Here is a 27,999-nt window from a genome sequence, read left to right on the forward strand (position 1 = left end):
TGTTGTTACTGTGTTTACTACTTGCTGGACTGAGCAGCGCTTCCTGAACCATCCAGAGATGCGTGCGGCAACCACCATAGTGTTGGCTTCGTTGTCAGGTAAAGGCACCTCATTGATCACCGTGTCGCCCATTGTATTCAACACATCCGCGACGTGCTACGTGAAATTGGGTTATAAAGTCGAACACGCATATATCGAACTCGCTAAAAAACGGGAATCAGTTCGACATATCGTAAAATCCGATATTAAACTTTTAAAGAAGTTACCGTATTTCAACTGCAAATTGCGATGCGCAAGTTGGCTTCACGGCACTGCTTGACGATAATGCGAGGAACGCGGCTTTCCGCAACACGCGGTAATTTTCTTGTTTTTCTTTTTCCGCGGTTTGTAATAGGGGATGCGGGTTATATGTAGGCGCGGGTTGTAGATGAGAAGATACGATATCGATATGAACTGCGACCGACTATCTATCTATCTATCTACTATCTATCTATCTATCTATATATCTATCTATCTCTATATCTATCTATCTATCTATCTTATCTATCTATCTATCTATCTATCTATCTATCATCTATCTATCTATCTATCTATCTATCTATCTATCTATCTATCTATCTATCTATCTATCTATCTATCTAGCTAGCTAGCTAGTAGCTGATAGCTAGCTAGCAGGCTGTTACGTCTGGGCGCTGTATGATCGCTTCCTTAACTTCGTGTAGATCAAACTGGCAGGGAGGGTAAGAGCATTTGACGAATAGGACGGTCGCGTCATAACACGAAGACGTGCAAATCCTGTCGCGTACGTCGTTAAACCCTTTCCCTCCAGACAATGCGTGGCACCTACCCGAATATTTGGAGTGGGGTATATGGTATGCGCCACAGGTGTTGACAGCTACCCAGGGACGGCGAGAACACACATTGGTAATTTAATAGCGAGAGTGTTAAGAGAAACCGACATCGGCAGCGTTGACCTGACGAATGGAAAGAACAAAAATTATGATCCCAGCAGGAATCGAACCCAAGCATTCGGTGGGGCAGTCAGGCATTCTACCACAGAGCCACGCCAGGCCTATGCACTGCTTTAGAGAAACAGCAACAGCCTAAGCAGCCGTAATGTCGGTGTAACGTCAATTGTGGTTGTTGTGCTGGCTATCTAATTTTACAAGAAAGCAACAAACACTACATATGTACTCCTACGATACAGGCGTCATATCAGATTAACGTTTATGGTTCCAGTATTGGCTCCGCTTTTACAGCAGTGTAATTGACATTACATCTGATTCCTAGATTCATCAAGCTATATTGAAGCATTTTTTGACCCCGTAGGAACACATTAACGTAAGACTGCACCGTAAAGTGCACTTAGTTTCGATAAAACTGACGCGTGTATTCTAACGTGAGGGCTGACGTTACGTCGCACCATAAGATACCCTTTAAACGCCAATGTTGTCGACGTGCCTGGTAAGCCCGCGATGTGCACACAGCTACTACACTTACAAAAACACGTCCATGCACCTCGTAAAACGCTGGCTCAAAGCCATAAAATACAGCACTAGAAGTACTCGCTGACTGCTTTGCACCGACTACGACTAGGTGTGGCATTTCACTCGCCGTTACCTACACCTTATCGGCCGTGCCGACGTCCCCAGTTGCGAGATGTGTGGCACTGCTGAGACTATCGAACACCTGCTGTGCGTCTGCCCACGATACCTCACGCAAAGAAATTCAATGGCGGCCGTCTGTTGGTATCGAAGCAATAAGTTTCAAAAAAGTTCAGTTGGGACAACCACCATGTCCTCAGCGCGATATTCTGAAAGCGCTGAACATGTTTTGCGCGATACAGAGCTCGACGAGAGACTGTAAATAGTTTTTGGACATTTCACAGGACTTTACTCGTCGCCACTTTTCTCCATTATCATCATCCGCATCTTCTCTCCTCTCCTATCTACCACTCTCCCATTTCCTAATGCTGAGTAGCAGGCCAGAACCTGATTTCAGGCCGATCTCTCAGCTTTTCTGCCATAATAAACCTTTTCTCTCTTCCGCTTTGCATGAAAACCGATTCCCACAACGCGTGAGATGTGCGAATTTTCGTAGCAGATTTCGCTTCAATATAATTCTGCTACGCGGTAGTGAATTGCAGTGCCTTGTGGTGAATCATTAATGCCGTTCAGTAGGGCTGATCAAAATTTCAACGGGGCAGGCACGTGTCGTAATTAAATACGCCATGTGCCATCTTTTCTCACTGCACAAATACAGTTATCTAGTAATTTGACTGCCATGACCGTCATAGTCGTTACACCGTGATTGTGAGAATAGATTCCTCTTGACAATTTACAATGTGCTTCTGTGCATTACGACTTCGCACAACTAATGGTGGTGTCTATGGTACTTTAAATGAAAACAAAGTTCTAGCTGCCGAAGCTGGAAGTGATCTTTCATGTGTGTTTTTACACAGAGAGCAGAATCTAGATTTTACATGTCGACGCGCAAGCTAATAGAGCCCACGCGCGATGTTCACAAAAAAGAATACTCCACAATCAGTTGTTCAATATTACATTGCAGGAAAGGTAGCTTTACCATTATAGAAAGGCTTACAATGGCAAAGCTTATTTTTCGCCATCTTCTGCGTAGCCCTTTTTAATTGTGCATGTGAGCACACGCCATATCTCACACAGTGCAGCCGTCGCGCATATTGAATAAGCATGTATTAGGCGCTTACGGTTATGCCTACTTTTCTGCACATACATGCGTCCTCATGAAAAATATGTTTCACGAATGGACAGTCTTCGTGTAGCTGTATAAAATGACAATACTGTAACAGACGGCCAGAGCGCTAGGCATCAATGCAGTGCACACCATGGAAATAGTTTCATAAAGCTGGACTGCACAACCGACTCTTTTGAAATGCGTATACTTGAAATTTAAATGAAGTCGTAAAGTGGTAGCTACTGAACGCCATTGAAGCTTTTCACATTGCAACCCTACCAAAACCACAGTTTCCATTGAGTGGTTGCATTGAATTTATTTGAACAAATTTAATAAAATTTTAATGCCACAGTAATATATTTCTCTTCCAGTCTGTGCTCACTTGCTTGCAAATCCCATTCGTGGTAGTGAAGGTAAGATATCCCTTTATTTGTACAGCTTAAAGGGGCTCACTAACTATGAAGCGAAACCCGACTTTAAGAATGCGTAGAAAAACGACAATTAATTCAAAAGGTATATGCACATATTTTTATATAATATATCCTACGAGGCGGGGATATATTGGTAGCTTTTCAGTAAAGCGTCTGCAACGTGACGTGAACTTCAGGAATTATTTGTTTTTGTTATCTTCATTTGGTAGAGTAACATTGATGAAATCCGAATAAATGATCGCTTGTCAGGAGTTGCATGCTGCCCAAAATGACAGAATGAAGCGCAGTGTTGCATACTTTGTAACACAATAATAGAATTCACTGGAGACGCATGGCTGCAAGTACAATGAAAATGATAGATGAAACTGGAAAATAGAGGTCGAATCTTTATGTGTCCACTTCTTTGGCAGTTACTCTGAATTAAAATTTGTATTCATAGTGTTCTGCTTAGTTGCCTCCTCCAAGACAATGATATGTCGGACGGCACGATATTTTTTATTCCCATTTGAAATATTCGAGAGAAAATACGAATATTAAGCTCTACGGAAACATAGCAGACATGTTGTTTCCATGTACCCTCGAATGTGTTGCAGCTGTACATTTTCTTGATTCTGCTTGTGTGCACTGACGGCAGTCTCCATTTGTTGTGTTTTGTCGCTTTGTATCTGGTTGCTCTGAAAATGTGGGGCTACATATAATGCCCACTTGCAGCTCACGCTGTTGAACGCCCGTATTCACAGACCCGACATGACGGAAAAGTGGTATTAAAGTATATTACAGAAGCCAACTTGTTTGCCGACACCACTTGAGTATGGTTGTCATCATACTCGGACGAAAAGAATCGACATCAGTCAACTGACAAACATATGTGCTTTTGCAAGAATACCACAGAAAAAAAAATGTCTATGATGATGATGAAGTAAACTTTTAATTTGCCGAAACAGTGTTCCCGAGCTCGTAAGCTCGCAGTCACCTTAGGTGGGGGTCCCTCAGTCCAGGAATCCTCTGGCCGCGATCGCCTCCCGGGCCATGGCGACGAGTCCTCGTTGGTCGTCTAGGTGCCGTGCGGAGATCTTGGCCTCTCGCGTCTCGGCGAGGAGGTTGATGCGTGCGGTCGTTGCGGGCTTGCTATCAGCATCTTAGTGGCAATAAATTTTTCAATGAGAGATAAGAAAACGTTTGCCGTGGTTGAAAGCAGTTAAACGAACTTTGTCGAGCGATAGCTCGGTTTTCTTTCTTGTGAAAGGACGAGACCTTTGATTTGCAAAGGTTTAGCTTTATTGTATGTCATGGTTTATACAGAAACAATGAGAAGTACCGCCAGCGCCTCGTCGGCGCTGGCGGCACGAAAGACTGATCTTTAAATGAAATTGTTAAACCATTCGTCGATGCATTCGAAGGTTGTATAAAACGGTATAGCCATGTCCTGACTTAAGTCTGCCGTCACCAAGTCGTGTGAGCACAAAAGAAGTGATAGCTTTAACGCACAGGTTACGCGTCTTTTAGATGTAGGTTGTCCTCGTGTTACAGTGGCCACTGTCACTGAACGGTAAAAGAAGTCCGTTATGTCAAGTCCGAGCATGGTGGCAGAAGCCGATCGGAAGAGAACGTGCCTAGGTATACCGTACATTCATTGCGATCTCACAGGCTAAAGAACGTAGGAGGAAAGTAGATACGGCGTTAATGTTGTTTCATGTCTGCCAGTAACGAACATCAGCCGTAGGTAAATTTGTGCCGCTGCGCAGAGAGAAGAGTGAGAGGGTAAGTAAGAAGCGAGAGAGAGAGAGAGAGAGCTCTTTATTGAAAGGCAGAGAATTTAGCCGGCGTGTGTAAATTCGCTGACTTGCTACTCTGCGTGGGGAAGGAGATTGGGGACTGAAAGATACAAAGAGAGAGAGAGAGAGAGAGAGATAGAAAAAAAAAAATATATATAAAGTTAAAGTAGAATAAAAAGAGTTAAAAACGCAAACTGAGTTTCTTTGTATCTTGGGCGGGGACGTGTGCTGACAGTGACTTATTACGTGCTTTCAAGGTGCCATTAAAGTTTGTCGAGCTGACCGATGCTCTCTAAATATCTGAACAGTAGTTTCATCGCATGCCTCTGTTGCGTGGCGCAGGGTAAAGGGCCCAAGACAGAGTCAGTTGATAAAGTTTTTTGGGTCAGCATATGCATGTAATGTTCACAGAGCGGACCAATATTTGTTTCGTAAAACAAACCAACAAATTCATTGATTGCCGAACAAGTGTAATGTATAAGGTCCCTTTCACCTGCGACCGCTTCTACGTAAGAGAGACGGGCCGCTGCATTAGCCAGAGATTATTAGAACATAAGAGATCGCTAACCAGAGGCTCACCTTCTAATCTATCTTTACATTGTCGAGAGTGTAAGTGCACTCCAAAATTCGATGAATGCGCAGTTTTGTACCGGCATAGGAATGAAGAAACGCGCTGATGATTGAGGCATGGCATATCAATAATAGTGGTAGCGCATGCGTGAGCCAACTATTCATTAACTTGCATAAATATGAAATCAAATGTCTTAACAGTTACCGTTCACGTAGACCCCCACGCGTGCCGGATTGATAGGTTTGCCTATTGCATAGGCATAAGCAGATACGTTTTCGTGCCTGCTTTCTTTTCCGGCGTTGGGCATCTCTTCAGTTGTTAGCGTTTGTGGTGTTGTGACTTCTTTCTTGTGTCCGTGTTTGCCCGCCTTGTTTTTAGAATGAATACTTACCAACTAGCTCAGCTGTCTGTTATTCACAGTCAAACCGCTAACTTTGTGAGTTCTGTAGCCGGATACAGCCCAAAAACAAAGCAGCGCCCCTCAAAACATAATTGCCGAGGAACTGCATCGACTGCTTGTAATGACGTCGTGGTAATCCCCCATCGCTACACCGCAAGTAGCTAATAAGGACTAGTGGCAGACTTTTCTTATTATTCTGGCGCACAACCAGTTGGGACACGAACTGGTAGGGGGGAGTCTGCTTAAGGAAGGAAGGGGTAGTTCGAACAATGGTGTAGGTGTGTTAATAAACTGCTCTGTGTTTTCTTAACGGTGCTTCAGAGGGCTGCAGTTACTGGTGACGCGGACAATGAACGCGACCTTCCATGGAGCAGTGTGAGAATCCAGACGGCCTCAACCCTGGTCCTACTACAAATGGTGGTAGCAGCACCGACAACCCTCTGCGAGTGTCGTCGGTGCTACTACCACCATTACGCTATCGCAGCTATAGCTTGCCAATCCCGCGTTATGGTTCATTCAAGCTGAGAACAAGTTCCGCGTTCACTGCGTAACGTCAGAAGTTAGCAAGTATGAGCTACTCCTTGATGCGTTGTCGCTACAGGCAATGGCCGAGATACGCGACGTCGTGCAACCCCTTGGTGAAACTCCTTATACGACGGTCAAGCAGACACTTCTTCGCCGACTCGTTCCGCCTACACATCGGCGCATTCAGCATCCTGAACAACGAAGAGCTCGGGGACAGACGCCCCACCCAGCTCCTACGTCACCTGCAGCACCTGAATGGGGCCAGCCGGGCTTCTTGGACACTACGTATTACGCGAGCTGTTTCTACAGCGTTTCCAACGACGTGCGAATGGCTTTCGTCACAGCTCAGCATAAGTCCCGGTCGGAACTCGCAGCACTGGCTGACGACGTGATGTACGTTGCTCCGGCAGCCATAAACGCTGCCCGTACTTCTCAGGTTGCCGAAGCAGATTCTCTTCGAGAAATGGTTAAATAGCTCGCATCTCCAGTAGGCGACTTACGCCTGGAATTGCGAAGCACTCGCAACTTCAACGACCAACCCTGTCCACATCGACAACCTCCCACGTCGCGTTCTGTGCAACGACCGTTTCACCAAGCTGAGTGCAGTTTCTCAAGACAGGACCCATGCTACTATAACCGACTTTTCGTGCCGCGGCTCGTCAACGTGTGTCACCGTTTTCGTGGCGCAATGGAAATTTTCAGGCCGATCGTCAATAACACCAGCGGGTGATCACGGATAATCATCAAGCCGCCTCTTCTATATAACCGACCGGACCACAGGGCTGCGTTTGCTGTGGACACTGGAGCAGAAGTCAGCATAATTCCTGCTTCCAAAGCTGACCGGCGTCTCCGCGCAAAGTCAACTCCTCTACAAGCTATCAACTCTTTTCTCATCACATCTTACGGACAGCAGCCCCTGACCCTCGATCTCCGCCTCAAGAGAAGGTTGCAATGGTTATTTGGATAGAAGACGTCCGCTGTGAAATTTTAGGGGCCGATTTCTTAAGGCATCTTAATCTGCTCGTGCACTTTAGCCGCTATCGCCTGGTGGATAACATTGCGGGATTATCGGTCAATGGTTTTCTGTCACACACTACGGCCCTAAAGCCCACTTTTTGAAACCATTTACCACATCGTATACAGCTCTGCTCAACGAGTTTCCGGAGATTACTACACAGTCTCCGATGGATAAGACCCCTAAGCACACTGTGACCCATTGCATCGCTACTACAGGCCCACCTGTTCACTGCCGCCCTCGTCGACTCAGTCCCGATAGACTTCGAGTTGCTTGCAATGAGTTCGAGTATATGTTGTAACTGAAGGTCATTCGTTCGTCATCAAGTTCGTGGTCGTCGACGCTGCACATTCCCCCTTATGAGGGCACGGCTTCCCCTAATGTTCGCGTTTTAGAGCATGACACCTCGTGCACGCAACGTGAATAAATAAATAAGTGAGTGTATATACGTAACGCTATTTAACGCTGAACATTTTGACAGAGTTGCCTATCTGGTTGGGTTAATAAATTAAGGCTTTCAAAGAGCTCCAACCAAAAAAGGGGTTTATTTCCCGACGTTTCGGAATCAACTCCATTCCTTCTTCAGGGGGAGTGACAGCGGAGGTGTCGAGGTGCAACTTTTAACTTCTCTCACGAACCAGCTGGGGAGAAGGAGGGAAGGCGCGTCTTCTTTGGTGGTGAGAGTATTGAGGGGGTTGTGGTTGCCGCGGTGGCTGCGGTTGCGTGGGCTGTGGATGTGCCCTTGTTTTGAGCACTGCAAGTGCCGAGCTGCGACAGTTGTTAGTTTGCGCTCGACGTGTGTGTGTTTGTGTTCTTTCGTACGTCCTTTGTGCTTGGGCAGCGCGCTGCAAGTTTTGAGGTGCTTGCCGTTCTTCGTGTGACATTTCAATTCGTTGCTATCGCATTCATTGCTTCGCCCTCGCGGCGAAATTGTGACTTGTTTCTCGGAAAGAACAACCAGGCTGATTTAGCACAACATAAATGTTTCATTCTGGAGTTATTTGAGGCGGCCTACAACATAATGTTAAACCGAATTGAGCAAGAATAAAAAGGCTGTCAATTAAAGCAAATACCTAATTAGTGCTTAGTCATGAAAAAATACAGTATTTACTCCAGACTACCACCATATGCGTCAGGTGGAACTCCCCTAGAGTGCATGGTTTAAAAAACATTTTGGTCGGAGTTAGCTGGGAAACCCGTCTACGACGACCACATCAGCATATGTTGGTCTTTACATAGGCAGTTGCTTTCTTTTTAAATGCCGTGACTTCGGAAAATATCTATTGCAGAAGCTCCTATCGAAACAATGCAGATACACGCAGCGCTGCTATGCAGAAAGATCCCGCCAGGGGAACGCTTTTGCCAACCGGCGCCCGCTCTGAAGGGTAGGGCTTGTGGTGTGGCACTTGTAGTGTCGTCACACTGCTTGCAAACAGGAAGATGTCTATCAGTTTGCGGATGCGGCAGCTGCTGGTTTTGTTTATTTCGTTGTGCTTCAGCGTGTACGACTATCGCCACCTCGGTGGGTCTAAGGATACGCACCACATGTTGGTAGAGCCGAAAGAAAGAAGGAACCCAAGCCACATGCAGCTTCGCTGTCGAAACGCATTCGGACCGCCCACTTTGCCTCCGTCATGACAAGATCAGATCACGTGATTCGGCATGGAATGCGACAACGGTTGCAACCTGGTGGATGGCACGCCTAATACCAAGAATAGCTTGTTCACTCGTTTGTCGTGCAGGCACTCATGTCATGGGCAGATTTGTCTCCAAAAGTTCGAAGGTATATAAGGTGCTAGTAAAGCACTCATTAACCATCCACCCTTTGAACTGGGCCTGCCGATGCCGGCAGGGCTACCACATGCTGTATTTCATCCTCAGAGCCTCAAGCGCGGCATATTTTGTCCTGTGGGGGCATTGAGAGAAAATATCCAAGCCTGGCTGCCTGCAGTCATTACTACAAAGGCCCATACGCAGACAAGTGCAAATTATGCAAAAGACGGCGAAATTAAAACATAATATATTGACCTACCCTCAGGTGACCCGACCGGGCCTCGCACTAAATTATGAAGGGCAGTGGCAGATTGTGTGGTTCAGCTTGGCCGTTGAACACAAGTTTTGGGCTGTCCAGCTTTTAGCAGACGCCGCCAAAACCCAAGTGCTCGGTGCTTAGCTCGGTGCTGGATAAGAAGCGCCTTTTACTGAAAATGTTACAACTGATAAGACTTTATTTATGGCGAAGGTGAAACTCCGCTGAGGTAGCCGCAAGTATGCTGAGCATTTGCTGTAGCTCGCTCTAGCTCGGGCAACGCTCCGTCGCCGGAGCTAATCGCGGAGGCCACGCTGAACCTCTCTTTATTCAGTGCTTTACTCTTGTGTACATTTCTTTCAGAATATGACACCGAAGTGAAAAACACGAATAAAACTAATCATACTACAGAGACACCTCTCGAGCCTACCAAACTACCCGAGATCAGGCACGCGTGTGACACTGTTCCCCGTGCGGTAAGGACCGAATTCAACCAACATTCGTAGAGACACCTTACGCAGTACGATACTGCCTTCTTCAACGAAGCTGCGCACTGGACGTGCTCTCACTGTGCCGTTTTTGTGTACATACGAGTCACAACGCCCGGGCAATATATGTACTGGACACCATTTATATAGACGTGGCGCTTTAAAGAAGGTTGTGAGGCTTTCGAAAAAAAACACAATAAGAAAACGAAATTGTGAGGTCACCAGTACTAGCTCTAGTTGGTAACAGATTTGCAGCCAGATAATTCATCGGATGATGTCACTTCATCACCCGATTTTGCACCTTCACATTGTTGAAGTGAGGAATCGTCTTGCCCGGTAGGACGTCAATTACAAGCGAGTGTCACTGCGTTTGTCCGTACTCAATATGTAGCTTCCAGCATCAACGTATGCGCAAAACTCTATGTCACGCACATTGATTTGTTTTTTTCTCTCTTTCATAGCGTCTCCCACGTTAAGTAATCAGCGCCGGTTTGCATGCTGTATATGCCTATTCCGATTTTCGTTCGGCGCCAATGGAACCTCACCAGGTTCGGTCATTGCTGACAAGTGCGGCTAGTTAATCGCTGGGTGGCAGGCGCGTCTGCAAAGCATAAAACGCAGGAGCTGAAAACAACCAAAGTATAAAGCAAGAAGCCACGTGCCCTTCCCTTCGCCGTAGCCGTGAAACGGCAGTCAGTTAAATGTTACAAAAAAGTATATCTACTTCACAGGCCTACTTCCTTGAACTTCCAACGGTCGCTTCGGAGCTTCCACGGTCGCTCCCGTTATTATCACCCATGGACTTTTATTGGCGACAGCACGTGATTTCGGTTATTTATCCAGTGCGCAGCACGCAGTTTGGTTTCTGAGATTGCACAGCGAAACAAAATAGGAAGAGAAGGAAAGAGGGAAATGAGGAAGGCACGTACGCCACTGTGATATGGCCTCGCACTTCACCTTCTCCAACACCTGAAAGAATGCAAGGTAGCAGTCTCGACGCTTGCCAGCGAAATCGAAGGGACGGAGTGTAGGATTTGACAGCGAGGGTCTACTCCTTGGCGCATAGTAACAGGAGAGCTGATTTTTTTTGTAAATGGTGCAATTTCGAACTATTTTTTTAAAATGAAGAGTAGTTTTTGTTAGTCACTCCCCAATCCGTACCTTACAGATTTGCAAAGCTGCCTGGTAAGGGGCCATTGAACACTTCAATTCCTTCGTGACAGTTTTTTGTATTGGCGACCGCGACCTTCTCTGTTTCTCTCAAGTGACCTAATTACGACTGTCCGATAGGATTCCCGGTACCAGATGAGCACTCCTTTGTCATGGAGAATTTGAATAGTGTTATCGGCACTGGGAGAGATCGTTAACTGAAGGGTATTCGTAACGCTCTGTTGTTCTCTCGTTTACTTTTTTATTTAAAGTTAGGATTTACAGTGCATTCGTATCGTATTCTTGTGTATTTGAAGGCCCGTTAGCCCTTACGCTGCGATTCAACGGATTTGAAATGTCCTGCGTTATACGCACCACAAAATGACATCAATGGTCAATTTAGGTCGTGTAATACATGCCATATGGAGAAACTTGCACTTAATATATTTGCAATAACTCTGCAATGTAAGGACTGAAGCGACGGAACTTTGAGGTTTGGAATAGTGACACCACTGATGAGATGTTGATAATTGTATTTAATATTTTGCTCTGCATCATAGCTTGCAATGATCGACAAGATTAACGGAATGTATGTGAATTATTGCCATGCTTTTCAGGATGTCGGCGTTGGGCCATGCCTTTACTACTGCGATTACGTGGAACATAACGATACCTGGCTATACGGTTACTACCCAGATGGCTTACCTTGCTGGGTAACAAGTTGCTGTTTCTCCGCAAGTGTGACGTAGTAGTTCCGCATACCTTCAAGCGAAAACACACATTTTCCTTATCCGTGCACACATTCATAGCTATTTTGATGCCTGCTAGATACGCTGCCGCAATTTCAACATTGCCGGCGAGAATATTGCACAGAGAGAGAGGGAGAGAGCAACTTTATTAAAAAAAGAAGTCCGGCAGGTTCTTCGGGAATTTGGGCTAATATCCCCACCTAGGCGTCGGCCACGAGCCCTTGAGCTCTGGCGGCTGCCTCGGCCCGCTGGACGGCCCAGAGTTGGTCCTCGAGGGCGAAGCTGAGTAGTGCAGTCTCCCAGCGCGGTCGGTTCGATGCTGCAGAAAAAAAAATCATGGATGATCCCTCTGACATAGGAATCGGTATAGCACGAAGGCGAAACGTGTCTTCATAGAAGTAGTTGATCGTTTATTGTGCATTGATATGTGAAGGCTAGTACAATGTCTATTGGTGTTTGGCAGCTATAGCACTGTTTGACGTGGATGTAACCACGTTGACGCCTAGTGGCACATCTCCATCCCGATGACTAACGCGCATAATAGTCATTTAACGGTTGTGGTAGCCGAAGTTGTTAACGTATACCTGGACACAGCATATCGCGAATCCCGCGCAAACATGGCATCAAGAAGCACATAATAAAACTCACAGGGTCCCTTATGCAATCGCCCAAGACGACTCAAAGGTGAAAACCATCTTATTCTTCTTCTTCTTATTCGAGACCGAGCCCGCTGGCCTGTCTCGCTCCACGAAGGCACAACATTCGCATGTCGACATCGTTGCCTTTCTGCGGCGGCTATTGTAGCAGTTTTATTAGTCGGTGCTGTCGCACTCGAAGCAGTAGGCGGCGGAGAAACACCGTTGATGCATGTGGAAGCTGCACTACTCTGACAACGAGGCTTCACATGATAACACGACGCGAAATTCAGAACACGTAACTGCGTCTAGGACCACTTCTCGGTGCTGGCGCGGCCAGCATTCCCTCTGTCATGGAGACGCCTTAAATGCGTCGTCACCGAATCGCTCTCTATCGGCGGTCGTTATTGTCATTACGTAGTACTTCACTTCACCGCTCTCAGATAGCGGCATCGCCTCGCCCCGCCAAGCGAGATCACCGTGCGAGAGAGAATGTATGACAGATATAAGGCGGTGCTTGTGGAGCGTCGTAGATGTGCGTTGGTAGCGTAGTGGCTAGACAGAGCCCCGGGAACATATAGTCGCGGACCGAGAGGTCGTGTGTTCGATTTCCGGCGATGAAACTTTTTCGTATAGTTTTTTTTTTCTGCCATGCTTTAGTGCGCACTTTACCAACGTCATGCCCGCGATCAAAATACGTCAGTAAAGTCTTGGTGGACCACGGCATAAAACACTTTCGTGTTAAAATCGCTATTGTAGAGATGATTCGAACTTACAGCGTACGGATCAGCCGCTCAGTGCAAAAATGTGAGAACGCAGGAAATCGGCAGAGCTTTAAGGTGACTATTTTGCGCCGTATAGTTGGTGCCGTGCACTCTTTGTGCATCGTCATTGATGTGTTGCATATATACGTCCAAAAGTGTAATATACCCTTCAGCCAATCGTTGAGCGCTACTGTACAAGAAAATGCAGTAGCTGTAAAGATTGGTCACTCCATAAGTCCGTGAAGACAGTGCCTGATATTCGCCTTACACCGAGGACCTTACGAACAACCAGTGATGGAAATTAGAGAGCCTCTCCATCACCTATTCGTGGATGTATATGACATCACGTTTCAGTGGCTTCCAAGGGATTGCGGCATATTGGGCAACCAGTAGGCCGACGCAGCCGCTCGATCTGCACACGAAGACGGCGCACAAGAATCCATCCCGTTCTCAATGACAGATGCTGCAACGAAAACTCGAGAGATTGCTAATGAAAAGAGAAAGTACTTGTGGAACACACCAAGTTGACAGCATACACGACTGCATAGATTGGACCAGTCTCGTCGACTTCGGCCACCGTCCGCACTCTCACGACTCGAGACAACGGTGCTTTGCCGAATGTGGCTTGGTGTCGATTTCGCCAAATCTTTCGCCTTTCGAATCGGCATGGAAGACAGCGCCACTTGCAGCTACTGCGGCAGTGATGAAACGATAGACCACGTTCTTTGTCGCTGCCGTCGCTACAGCTCGCACAGACTATCGCTAGCTGCTGTGTTGGCCCGCCTTGACGACAGACCCCTGTCGGAACGTTCAGTGCTAGAATGCCGACCCGAACTGTCTTCACAACGGAAATGAATTAAGGCCTTACTGAACTTTTTGCGTGGCAGTGCCTATTGAATAGGCTATAGTACAACTTGTATATTACGGTGGCCATTATATGGACACTCGAGGCGTGTTTCTGCGTTCGACGTCGCCGTCATGTTCCGATAAAATAGAAACCGATAACATTGCCCTATGCGCCTTGTGTTCTACGTGCTAGTGAAAGCGTGCCAGTCCGGACGGTGGTCGCGGGTCAAGCAGAGATGAAATGCGCCGGCCCCTCTCCATCACACCAAGGCAAGTGTAGGGATGCCGGAGGAAAAAGAGGAGGCGGCTGCGTTGCTTCGGGCGGCGTCACCGGCGCGGTCAGAACAAAACTTATCGCGCGAATATGATGCGCGCTGTCAGAACAAACCTGCGACAAAACTTATAGCACGAAAAGGAAGAAAAGGAAAAACTATGATGGGCGAGTCTGTTAGGTGCCTAAAAATCACGTAACATCACGTTACAACTAGTCGCGGGACTGAAATTGCATAGCAACACGTAACTGGTTCAGTAAAGTTGATAGTTAGGCGAGTTGGTGATAGTTCATGTTAACGTGTGAAGCAGCGCAATGAGACAACGCACAAAAGGAACGAAACGACAGGACACCGCTGCACTCGCAACTAGTTTATTTCAAAGAAGAACATTGGTTAATATACATACATGAAAGCGTACCACGTGTGACCATGACGTTCAAATTACAACAGTTTTCCGGTGATCTTCCAGAAAGACACTTCGCAATCGCTTAGAACTAGCGATGCTCGGCTGATGCAATCATCTTTTCTTTTAGTGATATGGAAGGCCTCAATTACTTCCCTGGTCCTCCGATCCTTGTTATTGCAAGGTATTTCAGTTTCAGAAATCAGCAGCGTTCAGCCACATTCCAAGCAATGCCGTCTAATGTGAGAATGAGCATTATTTGTTAGTGATCTCTTGTGTTCTAAAAGCCTTGTTTAACGCACCGGCCAGTTTGGCCGATGTACAACTTTCCACATGAAATAGCCAAACAATAAACAACTGCAGTCGTACATTTGACAAACGGAGAAGCATGCTTAATGGTGCACTCAAACCAATTCTTTTTGTCGACAATTTGCGATCCAGCTTGGCACATATTTTCCCGTGTTTGTTTGGCGCAGAAAACAACATTCAAGCCGTACCTGCTGTCAACCTTCTTTAAATTGTGTACTATTTTGTGCGCATAAAATAACGAGACGCATTTCTTTTTATTTTTTGTTCAGAATCTCTATCTTTTTTAGGCTGTATCAGAAGGGCCTGTGCGCTAGTGATGCAGAACTATCGATGGTACTATCGATACTATCGATAGCTAAGTCACTATCGAACTATCGATGGTGAAAAATACTATCGATAGCGCTATCGATAGTAAAAAATTCGATGGTACTATCGATAGTATAAAATCAACAGCGCGGACTCACTGCAGAATAGACTTGGTTTTCCGCGCGCGTGGTACATAGTGGAGCCGGAGGAGCAGGCTGAAGGGCAAGAAAGTTGACATCATGGCGTTCTTCACCAGAGTGCTTTGCTGACACATGATTATAAAGCCAAACTGTTCAGCTGTAGCGGAAAGGAAGCCTTTACTTGTGGTAGGACTGCGCGGCTTCAAAGTGATATTGCATTTTATGATTTCAAAATAAAAAAAATACCAAGAAGGTAATTGTAAGGTGTAACTGGTTGCTTTTGGATACGAATTTATTGATGGACATATTCCGCCATATTGACTGCGGAAATAATTAATTTCTTTGCCAAAAATTGCTCATAAATTAAGCGAAGCTGGTAGCAGGCTATCGCAAATATTTTGGCAACATGAGCGGCCAGTAACCGCATGATTATTCACACCACTATCGATAGTATTGTCATGTGGTTGTGACGGTGAAGAATGCTGCAGCAAGACTGGAAAATACGGAGCTCTTTATTTGGGCGAACTTGTGTCCAGAAAATTAAAACTCAAAATACAAGCGATACATGCTGCGCACTGATAGAAGCGGGAGCAGTCGTCAGCCGTTGAGTAATCTGATCATCGGTGGAACGCGTCGTCCTTTATACATCAGTCATCAAACCTTCCAGCGTTATCGCTGGTGCTCGCGTAAGCTCTCGAATAAACTTGACTATTCGCGTCTGGCGCGTAATCTTAACAGAATGATCTCAAACAATTGTGAAGCTTCTCACACATTACGGCGCGGTCTGTGTCAAACGTTGCTAACAGTCTTCGTGGGTGGAACCCGAATACGTCAAAACAAAGCAATAAACACGCGTGACAGTAATATAGTAATATCGCCATAGTAATATTAACGATGGTGCTACCGATTGCACTATCGATAGTTGTCGATAGTAGCACTATCGATAGTTTGTTTACACTATCGATAGTTTCAGAAAAAACTATCGATACTATCGATAGTCAATTTACCGATAGCTCTGCATCACTACTGTGCGCACATCTCGAAACAAATTCTGCGCTGATCTGCGCAGAGCATGCTTCTCGTAACCAGCACTTTTCAATCTAAGCAACCTGTTTGTCGAAACTTTCGGTAATTTTTTTGGGAGATGGCTTGCCCAAGGCCGCGCTCATGCACGAGTAAGCTATGTCGTTTTTTACGATCTTAGAATGCCCGGAGGAGTAGTTAAGCAGGAGCTTTTCTGATCGCTAAAAGAAAAGACGATTCCATATCACTAAAAAAAGATGATCGCAGCAGCCAAGCATCAGTAGTTGTAAGCGATTGCGAAGTGTCTTTTTTGGAAGATCACCGGGAAGCTGTTGTAACTTGAACGTCATGGTCACACCTGGTACGCTTCCGTGTATATATATTAACCATGTATTCCTTTGAAATAAACTAGTTGTGAGTGCAGCAGTTGTCCTGTCGTTTCGTTCCCTTTCTAGCTGCCTTGTCTCAGTGCGCTGCTTCACACGCTAACATGAACGTAACTAGTCACGCGACTAAAAATCGCGTAACAACACGTAATAACTAGTCACGTGACTAAAACACGTAACATCACGTAATAACTAGTCACATGACTAAAATCATGTAACATTTAGTCACGTGACTAAAATGACGTGTCATCACGTAACAACTAGTCACACGACTAAAAACAACGTAACAACACTCACGTGACTAAAAATCTGGTAACATCACGTACATAGTTACGTGACTAGAATCATGTAACATCACGTAACTAACTACTCTTGTGACTAAAAATCACGTAACATCACGCGCAACCTCTGGTAAAGTGACTAAAAAAACGCCAGGCCTGCGCTAAAACCGCAGCACAGTCACAGCGAAAGCTGGAAGAGCTGCGTTTCTAGAGCCCGTTGTAAGCTCTCTTGGGATACCAATACAAGTACACTAGAAAGGTACCCACTACGCCATAAATCACAATTTTTGTGAAGTTGGGAAGCACCTACTAAGCCATTATTCGTCATTCTGCGGGGAGCGAGGCACCAGCTACACGTCTGTGGGGCATTATGTGCACTTTGTTGACACGACGGATGCATGAAGAAGTATGGCTCAGCCTTTGTAATGGGTTGGAAGCTTTAAACGGCCCACAGTTATGTAATTTGCATTAGGTGACGCCCGGTCGCTATGTCCCTCTCCCCATGCTGTATAACATACGTTGAAGTGGGAGAGAGAGGTGGGGGGTGGGGCCAAGAACTTTACTGAGAGCCCGATGAAATGGATCATGCGCTTATGGGCTTCCTTGGCAACCAATACAAATGCACTTGCGGGGAACCCACTACGCTATAAATCATTGTAATTTTTGAGAAGTAGGGCAGCAGGCACTGTGCCATTTTTCGTCATTCTATGGAGAGCCGTGGTACCTGCTAAACGCATGTAAGACATTGTGCGCACTTTGTTGATGCTGTGCCTGACGACGATGAAGAATTATGGCGGAGGCCTTTGTAATGGGTTGGAAGCATTCAAAACCCCTCGTTGCGCAATTCGCATTGTGTGACGCCTGGTTACAGAGTTCGCGTTGTGCGATGCTTGGTGCTTATTTTACTCTTCTACCACGCAATATTGCATATGTTAATGTGGTTCCTTCCCGACATGAAGCCTGTATAGAACCTTTTTGCAAAGCAGTTTCAAGCACAGGCTTGGCTCAGAGGTTGAATACAGGGCTCCCACGCAGAGGACCAAGGTTCGAACCTCGTTCCATCCTGGACTTTTTTAACACGAAAGTGTTTTATGCCGGGGTCCACCAAGTACATCCGTCACGGATATGACGTTGATAAATGGACGCCAACGGGCGAGAAAGAAAAAAACCAAGAAAAGATACCCCACTGGGAATCGACACACGCCGCTGCGGCCGCGACGGCAGCGCCCGACGCCCTACCGACTAAGCCAAGTCGGGAGATGCTAGACACCGCGCGAACGCGCCTTACTCTCACACATTCTCTTTCGCGGCGGGCGGAGCGGGGCGGTGCTGCCGTCTGTGAGAGGTGAAAAGAAGTAATGCTTCACGATCGACACTTACTAACGCTTACTCCGAGATTGCACGAGATATCGGAGTCATGGTTTAAAGCGTCTCGATACCAGAGAGGTAGACTGGCCGCGCTGGCGTCGCCGAGGCACAATTGACGAAGTTACGTTCTTTGCCTTTGGCTTCGTGTTAGCGTGCGTCGGCTCATCGGAGTAGTGCAGCTTTCACGTGCACCAACGGGATTTCTCCGCCGCCGACTGCTCCAATTGCGAGAGCACCGACTAACAAAACTGCTGCAATATGCGTTGCAGAAAGGACGCGATTTCTACGGGCGAATGTCGTGCCTTGGTGGAGCGAGAGCAGCGCCTGCGAGACGGAGGCCAGCGGGACGCACGCGTTTGCGGCTCAGGCTACGAACCTCTACCTCCCGTGTTGCTGAAGCGCAGTGTGTGTTATGTATGCATGAGCGCAGGCGTCGGCTACCCATTACTAGACGGCGCACACCGTGCCATTTCTCTCCCTAATTGACGACGCTTTGAAGAAGTGCATACCGGGTACCAGTGTTGATTATGAGCTTGTTGATATCACGCTTACGCGGGATTCACGATTCGCTGTGTCCAAATATGTTCACACCGTCAGCTGCCACAACGGTTTAATCATTATCATGGGCGTTAGTCGTCGCGATAGAAACATGCTGTCAACATGGGTGCATCCACGTCAAACGGTGCTATAGCTACCAAACACGAATAGACATTGTACAAGCTCTCATATATCACTACACAATGAACACTACTTCTGTGAAGACACGTTTCACTTTCGTGTTATACCGATTCCTATGACGGAGGGATCAGCCATGTTTTTTCTTATTTTGTTTTTTTTTCTTATTTCGAGTGATAGTGGCTACAGACACCGGCGGCGGCGGCGGCCGCGGCCGCGGACAACTACGGCACCAAAAACGGCCACTGAAATGATCTCATAAAGCTTTTGCTCTAAAATTAAAAAAATGACATTTCGTCACGTGACTATACTCATGCATCACGGAATAGCTAGTCACGTGACAAGTTCCTGTCATAAACCACGTAACAGCTAGTCAAGTGCCTAAAATCACATCATCACGTAACAGATAGTCAAGTGACTAAATCACATCACACGTAACAGGTAGTCACGCGACATCTCTAGCGAAGTTTCGCCTTAGTAAAAGGCGAAAACCACCACCACCACACTTAGTACTACCAGTAAAAACTTAGCATCTACAGCAAAAGCTTGGCATTACACCAACACTTAGCTTGGTCGAACATTAGCTCCACTGATGGTTCCAGCCTTGCGCCACTATTGTAAGCGAACTTTTTATAACAGTATAATGAACATTCGATATTGTCACGTGCTCGTGACGTTGACGAAGGCAACAGTCGGTGTGTTCAGAGACGAAATTTTTTATTTCGGCGAATATGCGCCCGGGAAACGAAAGGTCAGACTACAAGCAATACACGCTGTACACTGATAGCGGCGAACAGAGTTGAGAGCTGGTAGTCCAGCTCGTAGTCCAGTGCACCTAGACGTCGAAGCACCTTGTATGGCCCGAAGTATCGCCGAATTTCCATCGCCGGCGTATGGCTGCCCAGACCCACACATGGTCACCGGGTTGGTATTCCATGTGGCGTCGCCGAATGCTATAGTGACAGATGTAGATCCAACGGTACAGTTGGACCCAACGACTGCAATGTCGTCGGCACTTATGGTTACGAAGAAGCAGTCGTCACCTTGGTTGTCCTGCGGCACCTTTCTGGCTTCAGAGTGGATCCGGAGGTCTTGATTGCTTGAATTATAGCTTGAAGCGAGAGGTGTTCGTCGAAGATTGAGGAAAACACAACGACGTCGTTAAAGTACACGAGGCGCGTTTGCCACTTCAAGCCAGCCAGCACTGCGTCCATAACGCGTTGGAAAGTCGCAGGTGCCGAGCAAAGACCAAAGGGCATGACCTTGAACTCGAACAGGCCGTCTGGTGTTATAAAGGCAGTCTTTTCTCCGTCTCTCTCGTCGACTTCGATTTGACAGTAGTGGTCTTAAGGTCCATCGATAAAAAAGTACCTCGCGTTGTGGAGTCGATCCAGGGCGTCGTCTATCCGTGGGAGAGTGTACAGTCCTTCTTTGTGATTTTGTTCAGGGACGATAATCGACGCAGAAACGTAGGGCTCTATCCCTTTTCATCACTAACCCCATGGGAGACGCCCACGGACCCTTGGATGGCTGGATGATGTCTCGACGTAGCATTTCGTCGAGTTGTTTCTTCAAAGACTGGCGTTCTTACGCCGAAACTTTTTACGGTCTCTGACGGAGAGATGTGGCGCTTTCCTTTATTATGATGCGATGTCTTGCGACTGAGGTCTGCCAAATTCTTGACGACGACGAAAAGCAGTCTTTGTATTCCATGAGTAGGGTTTAGAGCAGTTATTCCTTGGGCTTCGGAAGGCTCGGATTGACATCGAAAGCTGGTTGGGGACATCGATTCGCCGAAGCAAGTTCGGTATCATCGAAGAGGGTGAAAGCATTGCTGGCGTCCATGAATTCGTCTATGTAGGCGACTGTCGTGCCAATGTTGAGGTGTCTATATTCGTGGGTGACTTTGTCAGCACTACCTTTGCTTTGCCATCACGCAGCTCTGCTTTGCCTCTTGCGACGCAAATCTGATGGTTCAGAAGCAGGTTGCGGGGGCCTTCGATAACGCCTTGAGTGTATGAGGGATTTTCGGTGTCGACGGAAATGAGAACGCGGGAGAGAGGTGGAACGGCGACCTGTTCTGTCACATTCAATGCTTAATTCCCTGGCGTCGTGTGGAGCGGAAGCGCCTTTTCCGAGGTTAGTGTCATTGAATTGGGCCTCCGGTCGATGACGGCGCCGTGGTGACTTAGGAAGTCCATCCCAAGTATCACATTGCTGGAGCAATGCTGTAGGATTACAAAGCTCGCAGGATAAGTGCGGTTATTGATGGTGACTCTTGTGGTGCAGATTCCGACCGGCGTCAGGTGGCCTCCAGCGCTCCAGATTTCGGGGCCTTGCCAAGCAGTGTTAACTTTCTTCAACTTCGTGTCGAAGGGCCCACTCACGACAGAGTAGTCGGCTCTATTGTGGACGAGAGCGCTGACGTAGTGGGCGTCGATTAGTGCGCCGAGGTCGCTAGTCCATTGTTTTGCGTAGCGGTTAGGGCACCGCGTCGGGTCACGACTGCGTCCGCTTATTCCACTGCTGCTACATCGCATCGTCAAATATTTTGTAGGCGGCGATGCTCTGTCTATAGGGCATTTTTGCGTTGGCGGACTGTCGTGAAGAGTTCGTTGCAACGTCATCGTTGGCGGCGGAGGAGGATCTTCGGTATTTCGTCGTACAGCAACCGAATCTTCGGTATTTCGTCGTACATGCCCCGTAAGGCCGGTGTACTGCCGGCGCTGCGGCGAGATGTAGCTGCCTGGCCACGGTGAACGGAAAGGTTGTCAGGGTGTCCATTGAGCTCCTGCGAGGTAGTCCGCTATGTAGCCTGGTCGTTCACTCCGCTGTAGAAGCGGTGCGTTGATGGCGAAACCACGCAGTCCATTCTGTCGGTACTGGCAGCGGTGGTAGGTGTGGCCAGCCTCTCTGGAGTGGTAGCAGAGTGGGCGGGGGTCAGGGGCTCCAAACGTCGGTCTTCCTCGGGGTGTAGCGCCGGTAGGCAGGCGGGTGGTATGACGTCGGTGGGGGTGGCAGTGTTGTGTGGCGGCGGAACTGCGGCGGTGCGGTGTCTTGACGTGGGCGCCGAGGGGGAGCGTAGCGTCGGGCTGCAGCAGCGTAGCTCATGGCTCGCAGCTGAGGCTGTAGCGATTCAGGGGTACCAAGCGACCGCTCAATTTCTTCTCAGAAGATGTCTGCAATCGAGGCAACTTCGGGTTGGCACGACGGGAACATTCCATTCAACGAAGTTCTTCGCGAACCACGGCCCTTGTCGTATCGCGCAGGTAGTCTGAGCAGAGTGAGGGAATGTCTGCGTAGCCTGGCGTGGAGTGGCGTTTGAATTGCCGGGTGCGCATTTTCAGTGTATTTTCAATTGCCGTTGCCTCCGAGAGTAATTCGTGGATTGTCTTGGGTGGGTTCCTCATAAAGCCAGCGAAGAGCTCCTCGCATGAAGAAACGAACTTCTCTTCAGGCATGGCTGGGTATACGTGGCGGAACAGGTTGGTCATTTCTTCCGTGAAAAGTGCCACGTTCTCGTTTGGCCGCTGGACAAGGGTATCGAGGAGGGCCTCAGCGCTCTCCTTGCGAACGAATAAAATTTGTTGCTGGGCTAGTTGGTGCATAGTTAAAATATAAGACGGTGGCGCAAAATGGGACAAGGACGAAACAGGAAGAAGAGACGTATACAAGCGCACACTACCAACTGATTTATTCTCGAAAAGACACTCAATATATATGGCATTACGCACATGCGCAGACGGTCGAAATCAAAAGCGATCTTGCAAAAAAAAAAGCAATCTCACTGCTGTGCAGGACGATAGAAGGAACGCTGACACCCACTCCCGTACAATTTAATGAAATAGGCCCCAGCCAGTTCTCTTGCGACTGCGTCACAACTTCGCTTTAAGATTTTCCTGGATGAAAACAGGGGCACACATGCACAATATTTACAATGATATGGCAGATGCGAGCCCGTACCATTCTTTATGGACAGCGCATGTTCCTGTAACCTAACATTAATGCATCGGCCTGTTTGGCCGATGTATACATTGCCACAGCTCAAAGGAATCAAATACACCGCACCGACACAGCACTCCCCAAAAGGATGCTCATGCTTAATATCGCAGCAACGTTTCATATCACCAGGTTTCATTACTCGCCTACAAACGCTGGACAATTTGCATGGCGCCGAGAAGACCACTCCTTGCGGACGACGCTCTTGAAGGTGTTCAAAAACTTGGAGCAGAAAATGTCCCACGTTGTCAATGTTGACTGTTGGTTCTGGAACTACGTTCTAGAGGCGTCTTCCGAGGTGAAGTAAACATGCCGTAGCTTATCCTCGCTGCTCCAGTGGTTGAAAACGGTGATCCGGTCGTATGCTTCCAGCCAGCTTTCCGGATCTTGGACTGATGATCCGCGGAATGTTGGCGGCTTCCTGGGCTGCTGGAGCACGATCGGTGTGGGCGGCACAGGGGTTCTCATCGTCCGGCAGTTGAAGTTATGGTCTTGGACTGCCTGGCGTTTTCGGGAAGGAGCCCGTACTCTGGCGCTAGTGCCTTCTGCCTGCGGCTAGGTCAACGATCTGGGTGGTCTTTAGCGTCATCGTCTTCACGATTTGGTCTGGGCTTACGGCCAGACGGGAGCGTCCGGAACATGAACGAAGCAGCACCTCCACCAGATGTCACGTGGTCGCGACGTTGACGAAAGCAGCAGTCGGCGTGTTCAAGACGGAATTCTTTCTTTGGGCGAACTTGTGCCCGGGAAACTAAAGGTCAGAATACATGCAATACACGCTGTAGACTCATAGTTGCAAACAGAGCGTCAGCCATCGATAATCTGATCTGCGGTAAGGCGCGTCGGCATTTATACATGCGGCATCGAAGGTCCTAGCGTTATCGCTGGTGCTTGCGAAAGCTCTCGAAAAAACTTGACAGAATGATCTCGGAATGAAATCTTGACAGAATGATCTCGGACAACCGTGAAGCTTCACGAACGTTGCGGCACAGTCTGTGCCAAGCAGTGCTAACAGCTTCCTGGGGTGAAACTCGCGTACATAAAAAAGAAGAAACGGGCGTGGCAGTATGCCTCCTAAGACTCCGAAACCTATATTCAAGCGTTGCTCGATAACGGAGGAATAAAGTAACGAATAATATTCACCTCACCGCACCGTAGCGTGCACTTCGTTCAGATAAAATTAACGTCTGTGCTCTAACGGGAGTGCTGACGTTGCGTCAGACCATAAATTGTCCTTTTAATGTCTGTGTGGTCGACGTGCCTGGTAAGTCCAGAATATGCGCACAACTACCATTGACAAAAAACATGTCGATGTGTCTCATAGCGCTTGTCTCAAAGCAAAAAGAACCTAGCCAGAATTTTTTTTGGGGGGAGGGGTGCTCAACCATACTTGCTGTAAGTTTGCACATGCGTTTCTATGTGTGCGCGAATATATACACAATCAAAATTGAAAAATCTTCTGGGGGGGGGGGGGAGGAGCTTGAACTCTCGCCCTCCCAACTCTTCCCTGGCTATGCCACTGCTATAGACAGGTGCTCGCTGACTGCTTCGCATGAAACCGATTCCCGCAATGCGGGGGATTTGCCGAATTTGTTACATACACCATTTACCGTTGTTTACCGTTGAGGGTACGCACATCCCTGAGGTGCTTCATCACCCGCGAGATGGCGCAAAGTGCCAAATGGATTAAAGGGCGTCGCTGCGCTCGTCCAATGCCGAAGTTGGCCTGCGCGCCTCCGGCGCTCTGCATTGATCTACATGATGTGGTCGCCCGTGCTCGCGCACTTATGCCTTGAGGGGGTTCAACTGAGGGCTCATAGCTTCGTACATGTGCTTTCATTGTAAAGTTGTGGTTGAAGTCTTAGACCGTACGAAGGTAATTTCACTCGCTGCAACATTCGTTTATATCGAAGGAGCGAGCTGCTAGCCTTTTTTCGTATGATATTCCAATTTTTCGCTGTCGCATTAATTGCTCCGCCCTTGCGGTGAAACTGTTCCTCATTTGTACGCCACGATGCAATGCATGCTTCCTTATGGTAACCGTATTGTGGCTCGTTCAAGGTATTCAAGCGTGCACCTAAATACTTCCTACTCCTCATCATCGGCGGGCAGGTATGGTTTCCATACACTGTTTTAAGCATGCCTGCTAAAACTCTGACGCTATCCGCCTCGTGCATCGGTATGGTGGCGCCACCGCTCGGCTCAGGCAGTTGCACCCTCTCCCAACCCCCCATAGGATCCCATGCATTTTGAATGAAGTTTGCGATTCCGTTGCGCAAAAACAAACTACCGCCATCTCTCGACAATACGCCACACCGACAACGCAACACGTCCTCTTGCTTCCACCGATATGCCATGCTCCAAGGTGACCCCTCTCTCCACTTTCTTTTGTTTCTTTCGGTGGCCGTGAGAGCGCGCGCTGTGCACTGTGCAGTCCACATTATCTATCTATATATCTATCTAGTAGCGCACCCAACAAGACCGGCTGGGCTCGTCGCTTTCGTCGCGTCTTCCTTGAACGTTGCAACGTTAATATTGTGTTAAGGCGGTGGCCACACGTCGGACGATGACCCTGATTTCGTGTAGCTGCCATCTCATCGACGGCAATGTTTCAGACGCCTCAGTTGTGGACTTTTGTCTGTTGGTTGCTGGACAAGATGGCCTCCTGCAAGACCGCGTTTTTCCAAGTCAGCTGTGTGTGTAGTTCTCGGCGTCGTAGCAGTTTGATGACGCGAGGACGTCAACTGGTGCTACATCGTGGGAACCGCTGAAGTGACTGCAAGCTTGACGACATTGTGCCAGAATATTCTAGCGTACTGTACGCGCACGATTGTGCTACACTTAAAATACCACGCTTGGCCTCGCGCGTCAACCTGGTACGCCTGTGTGCAACAAGTGTGTTGTTATCGTTGTTGCGTCGGTTAATATTGAATTGCAATTGGAATACCGTTTTTGCAAGGGTAAGTGAAGCTGTAAGTAGTTGCCCTTCTATATGCTCGCTACTCCGCGAACATTACTTCTAGAATCGCATTTATGTTGAACTGCACGTACCAAAGGAGAATCTAGCATACGAAATACATTACACGCGTGCGCATTTCCTATATAAATCTGAGTAATGCCACCCGTGCCCATTTCCTATATAAGTCTGAATAATGCCATGCTCAATTTAAAGCGCATGCGTTAGAGGATTGGGGCTTCAATGGTGAAAGTAATTAATTCCGAAATATGTGATTGTAATGCAGCTAGAACTTTCTCATATGTTAACGCGGCCTGTGAATAAAAAAAAAATGCCGTGTGAATGTTTGTTGGTCCTTTGCTAAAGTACTTTCACGCATTATTATGCAGCTGTGTGACGGCTGTTAAAACGTTCAGCAAGTTAGATATGGTTTTCTTGGCCTAGTTGAGTGCTACGAGTGTTGGGCGAAGATAAAATCGCGTGTCTTTTGTGCGTTTCTTAAGCAGGCATACAGCCGTAATAGTCATTGTTGTTGTACTGTTTGGGGTGTTCAATAAAACAAGAATGCTGTTTTGTACTGCAACAGTTTTTATTTCATCTGTGTTAACAGATCACGCAAACAACTTGGACACATGCACGTAAGAAACGTACGCAGTGCATCGCGCGCACGCATAAAAAAACGGGCCTGTCATTTTGAAACAAATAATATAGAACAATCGACATAACAAACGGCATGGTTGTCTAGTGGAGCAGCGTCGGCAGTACAAATATCAAACCAGAATGAAAAATGAATAGAGAAACGCGAGTAACGGGCGCTTTGCCCACAGCTTCTATGAGCCGCGCGTATCCACCTTTCGCCACAGTTCGCCGTTGGTGGCGCCACCAGTACAACTCAAAGCAGCAGCGCACGAGGCGGATAGCGACTTCTGTGGTAACCTTCCCTCTTCGTCATTCGTCGAACTGCCATGGCTTTCTCGCCAAATTGAGGGCTTTGTAGCGCGCTACAAGGTTCCACAGTGATCCACTAAATAACAAGAAAAATAAGAAAAATGAACAAGACGAGCCGACGCGCACGAGCTGCTTGCGGGAGCGGGAAATCCGGATTGCAAGATCGAAGGTCAACAACGCCTGGAGCTGCTCCCATCTGACTGAACAGTCCCTGTTAAAATATTATTCGCGAACACCGGTATCGGAATACAGCGCACTGGCGCATCATATATCAGAATAATATGAAACGAAAAAATGCAAACAATGTGAATCCAGAGACAATGTGGAACATATATCATGGGAATCCGAGGGATTAGTGACAATAACGAGAACACGGCCTCTACTGACAGCCTTCGCGCGCCCTGGGAGGCCGCGATGCTCAGACTCGCCGTCGAGGATAAACTCTGGGCCGTCCAGCGGGCCCAGGAAGCTGCCGGGGTTCAAGGAGGGCCGTCACCTAGGCGTGCCATTGATTCACCCCACCTACTCGCAGGACATTGAATAAAGTTATTTCTTTCCTTCCACCAGGCATCGACATCTGTCTGTTTTCACATGCATTTATTAAACTTTTAACAGTCAGCCAAGGTGCACTTTTTATGGAACCATTGCCAACTTTTTTTCATTTTTTTCTGTTATAGGCGGAAGATCGTAGTGACGCGAAACCGGCCGGAGTACCTGGAATATGTTTTGAAGGCATTTGCTACCCTCACGACCACGACAATATGACGCTGTTTTATAACTCCTCACGAGAAGAAGACTAAGGTGCTGAAGTTATCAAAATAAATGATTTTGAGGACCGTGACAA

General features: G+C 47.5%; 1 protein-coding gene across 2 annotated transcripts; it reads left to right on the forward strand.

Moving 5' to 3' along the window:
• The first annotated feature begins 42 nt into the window (after positions 1-42).
• LOC119399744 (uncharacterized) lies at positions 43-27,999 on the forward strand. 2 transcript variants are annotated; one of them, XM_037666575.2, is made up of 5 exons: positions 43-98; positions 3,084-3,125; positions 9,822-9,934; positions 11,713-11,808; positions 27,833-27,999. In XM_037666575.2, the coding sequence occupies exons 1-5, from the start codon at positions 59-61 to the stop codon at positions 27,953-27,955; spliced, it is 414 nt and encodes a 137-aa protein (XP_037522503.1). In that variant the 5' UTR covers positions 43-58; the 3' UTR covers positions 27,956-27,999. The 2 variants fall into 2 exon arrangements, with proteins under 2 accessions (XP_037522503.1, XP_049273792.1); XM_049417835.1 differs by lacking the exon at positions 11,713-11,808.

The sequence above is a fragment of the Rhipicephalus sanguineus genome, chromosome 7 (genome assembly GCF_013339695.2).
Source record: "Rhipicephalus sanguineus isolate Rsan-2018 chromosome 7, BIME_Rsan_1.4, whole genome shotgun sequence".
Taxonomy (NCBI): Eukaryota; Metazoa; Arthropoda; class Arachnida; order Ixodida; family Ixodidae; genus Rhipicephalus; species Rhipicephalus sanguineus.

Coding starts and splice junctions, on each gene's coding strand:
- LOC119399744 (XM_037666575.2), top strand. CDS start 59: ATGCGTGCGGCAACCACCATAGTGTTGGCTTCGTTGTCAG. Junction 9,935..11,712: donor GTGACACTGTTCCCCGTGCG/GTAAGGACCGAA, acceptor CATGCTTTTCAG/GATGTCGGCGTTGGGCCATG. Junction 11,809..27,832: donor CAGATGGCTTACCTTGCTGG/GTAACAAGTTGC, acceptor TTTCTGTTATAG/GCGGAAGATCGTAGTGACGC.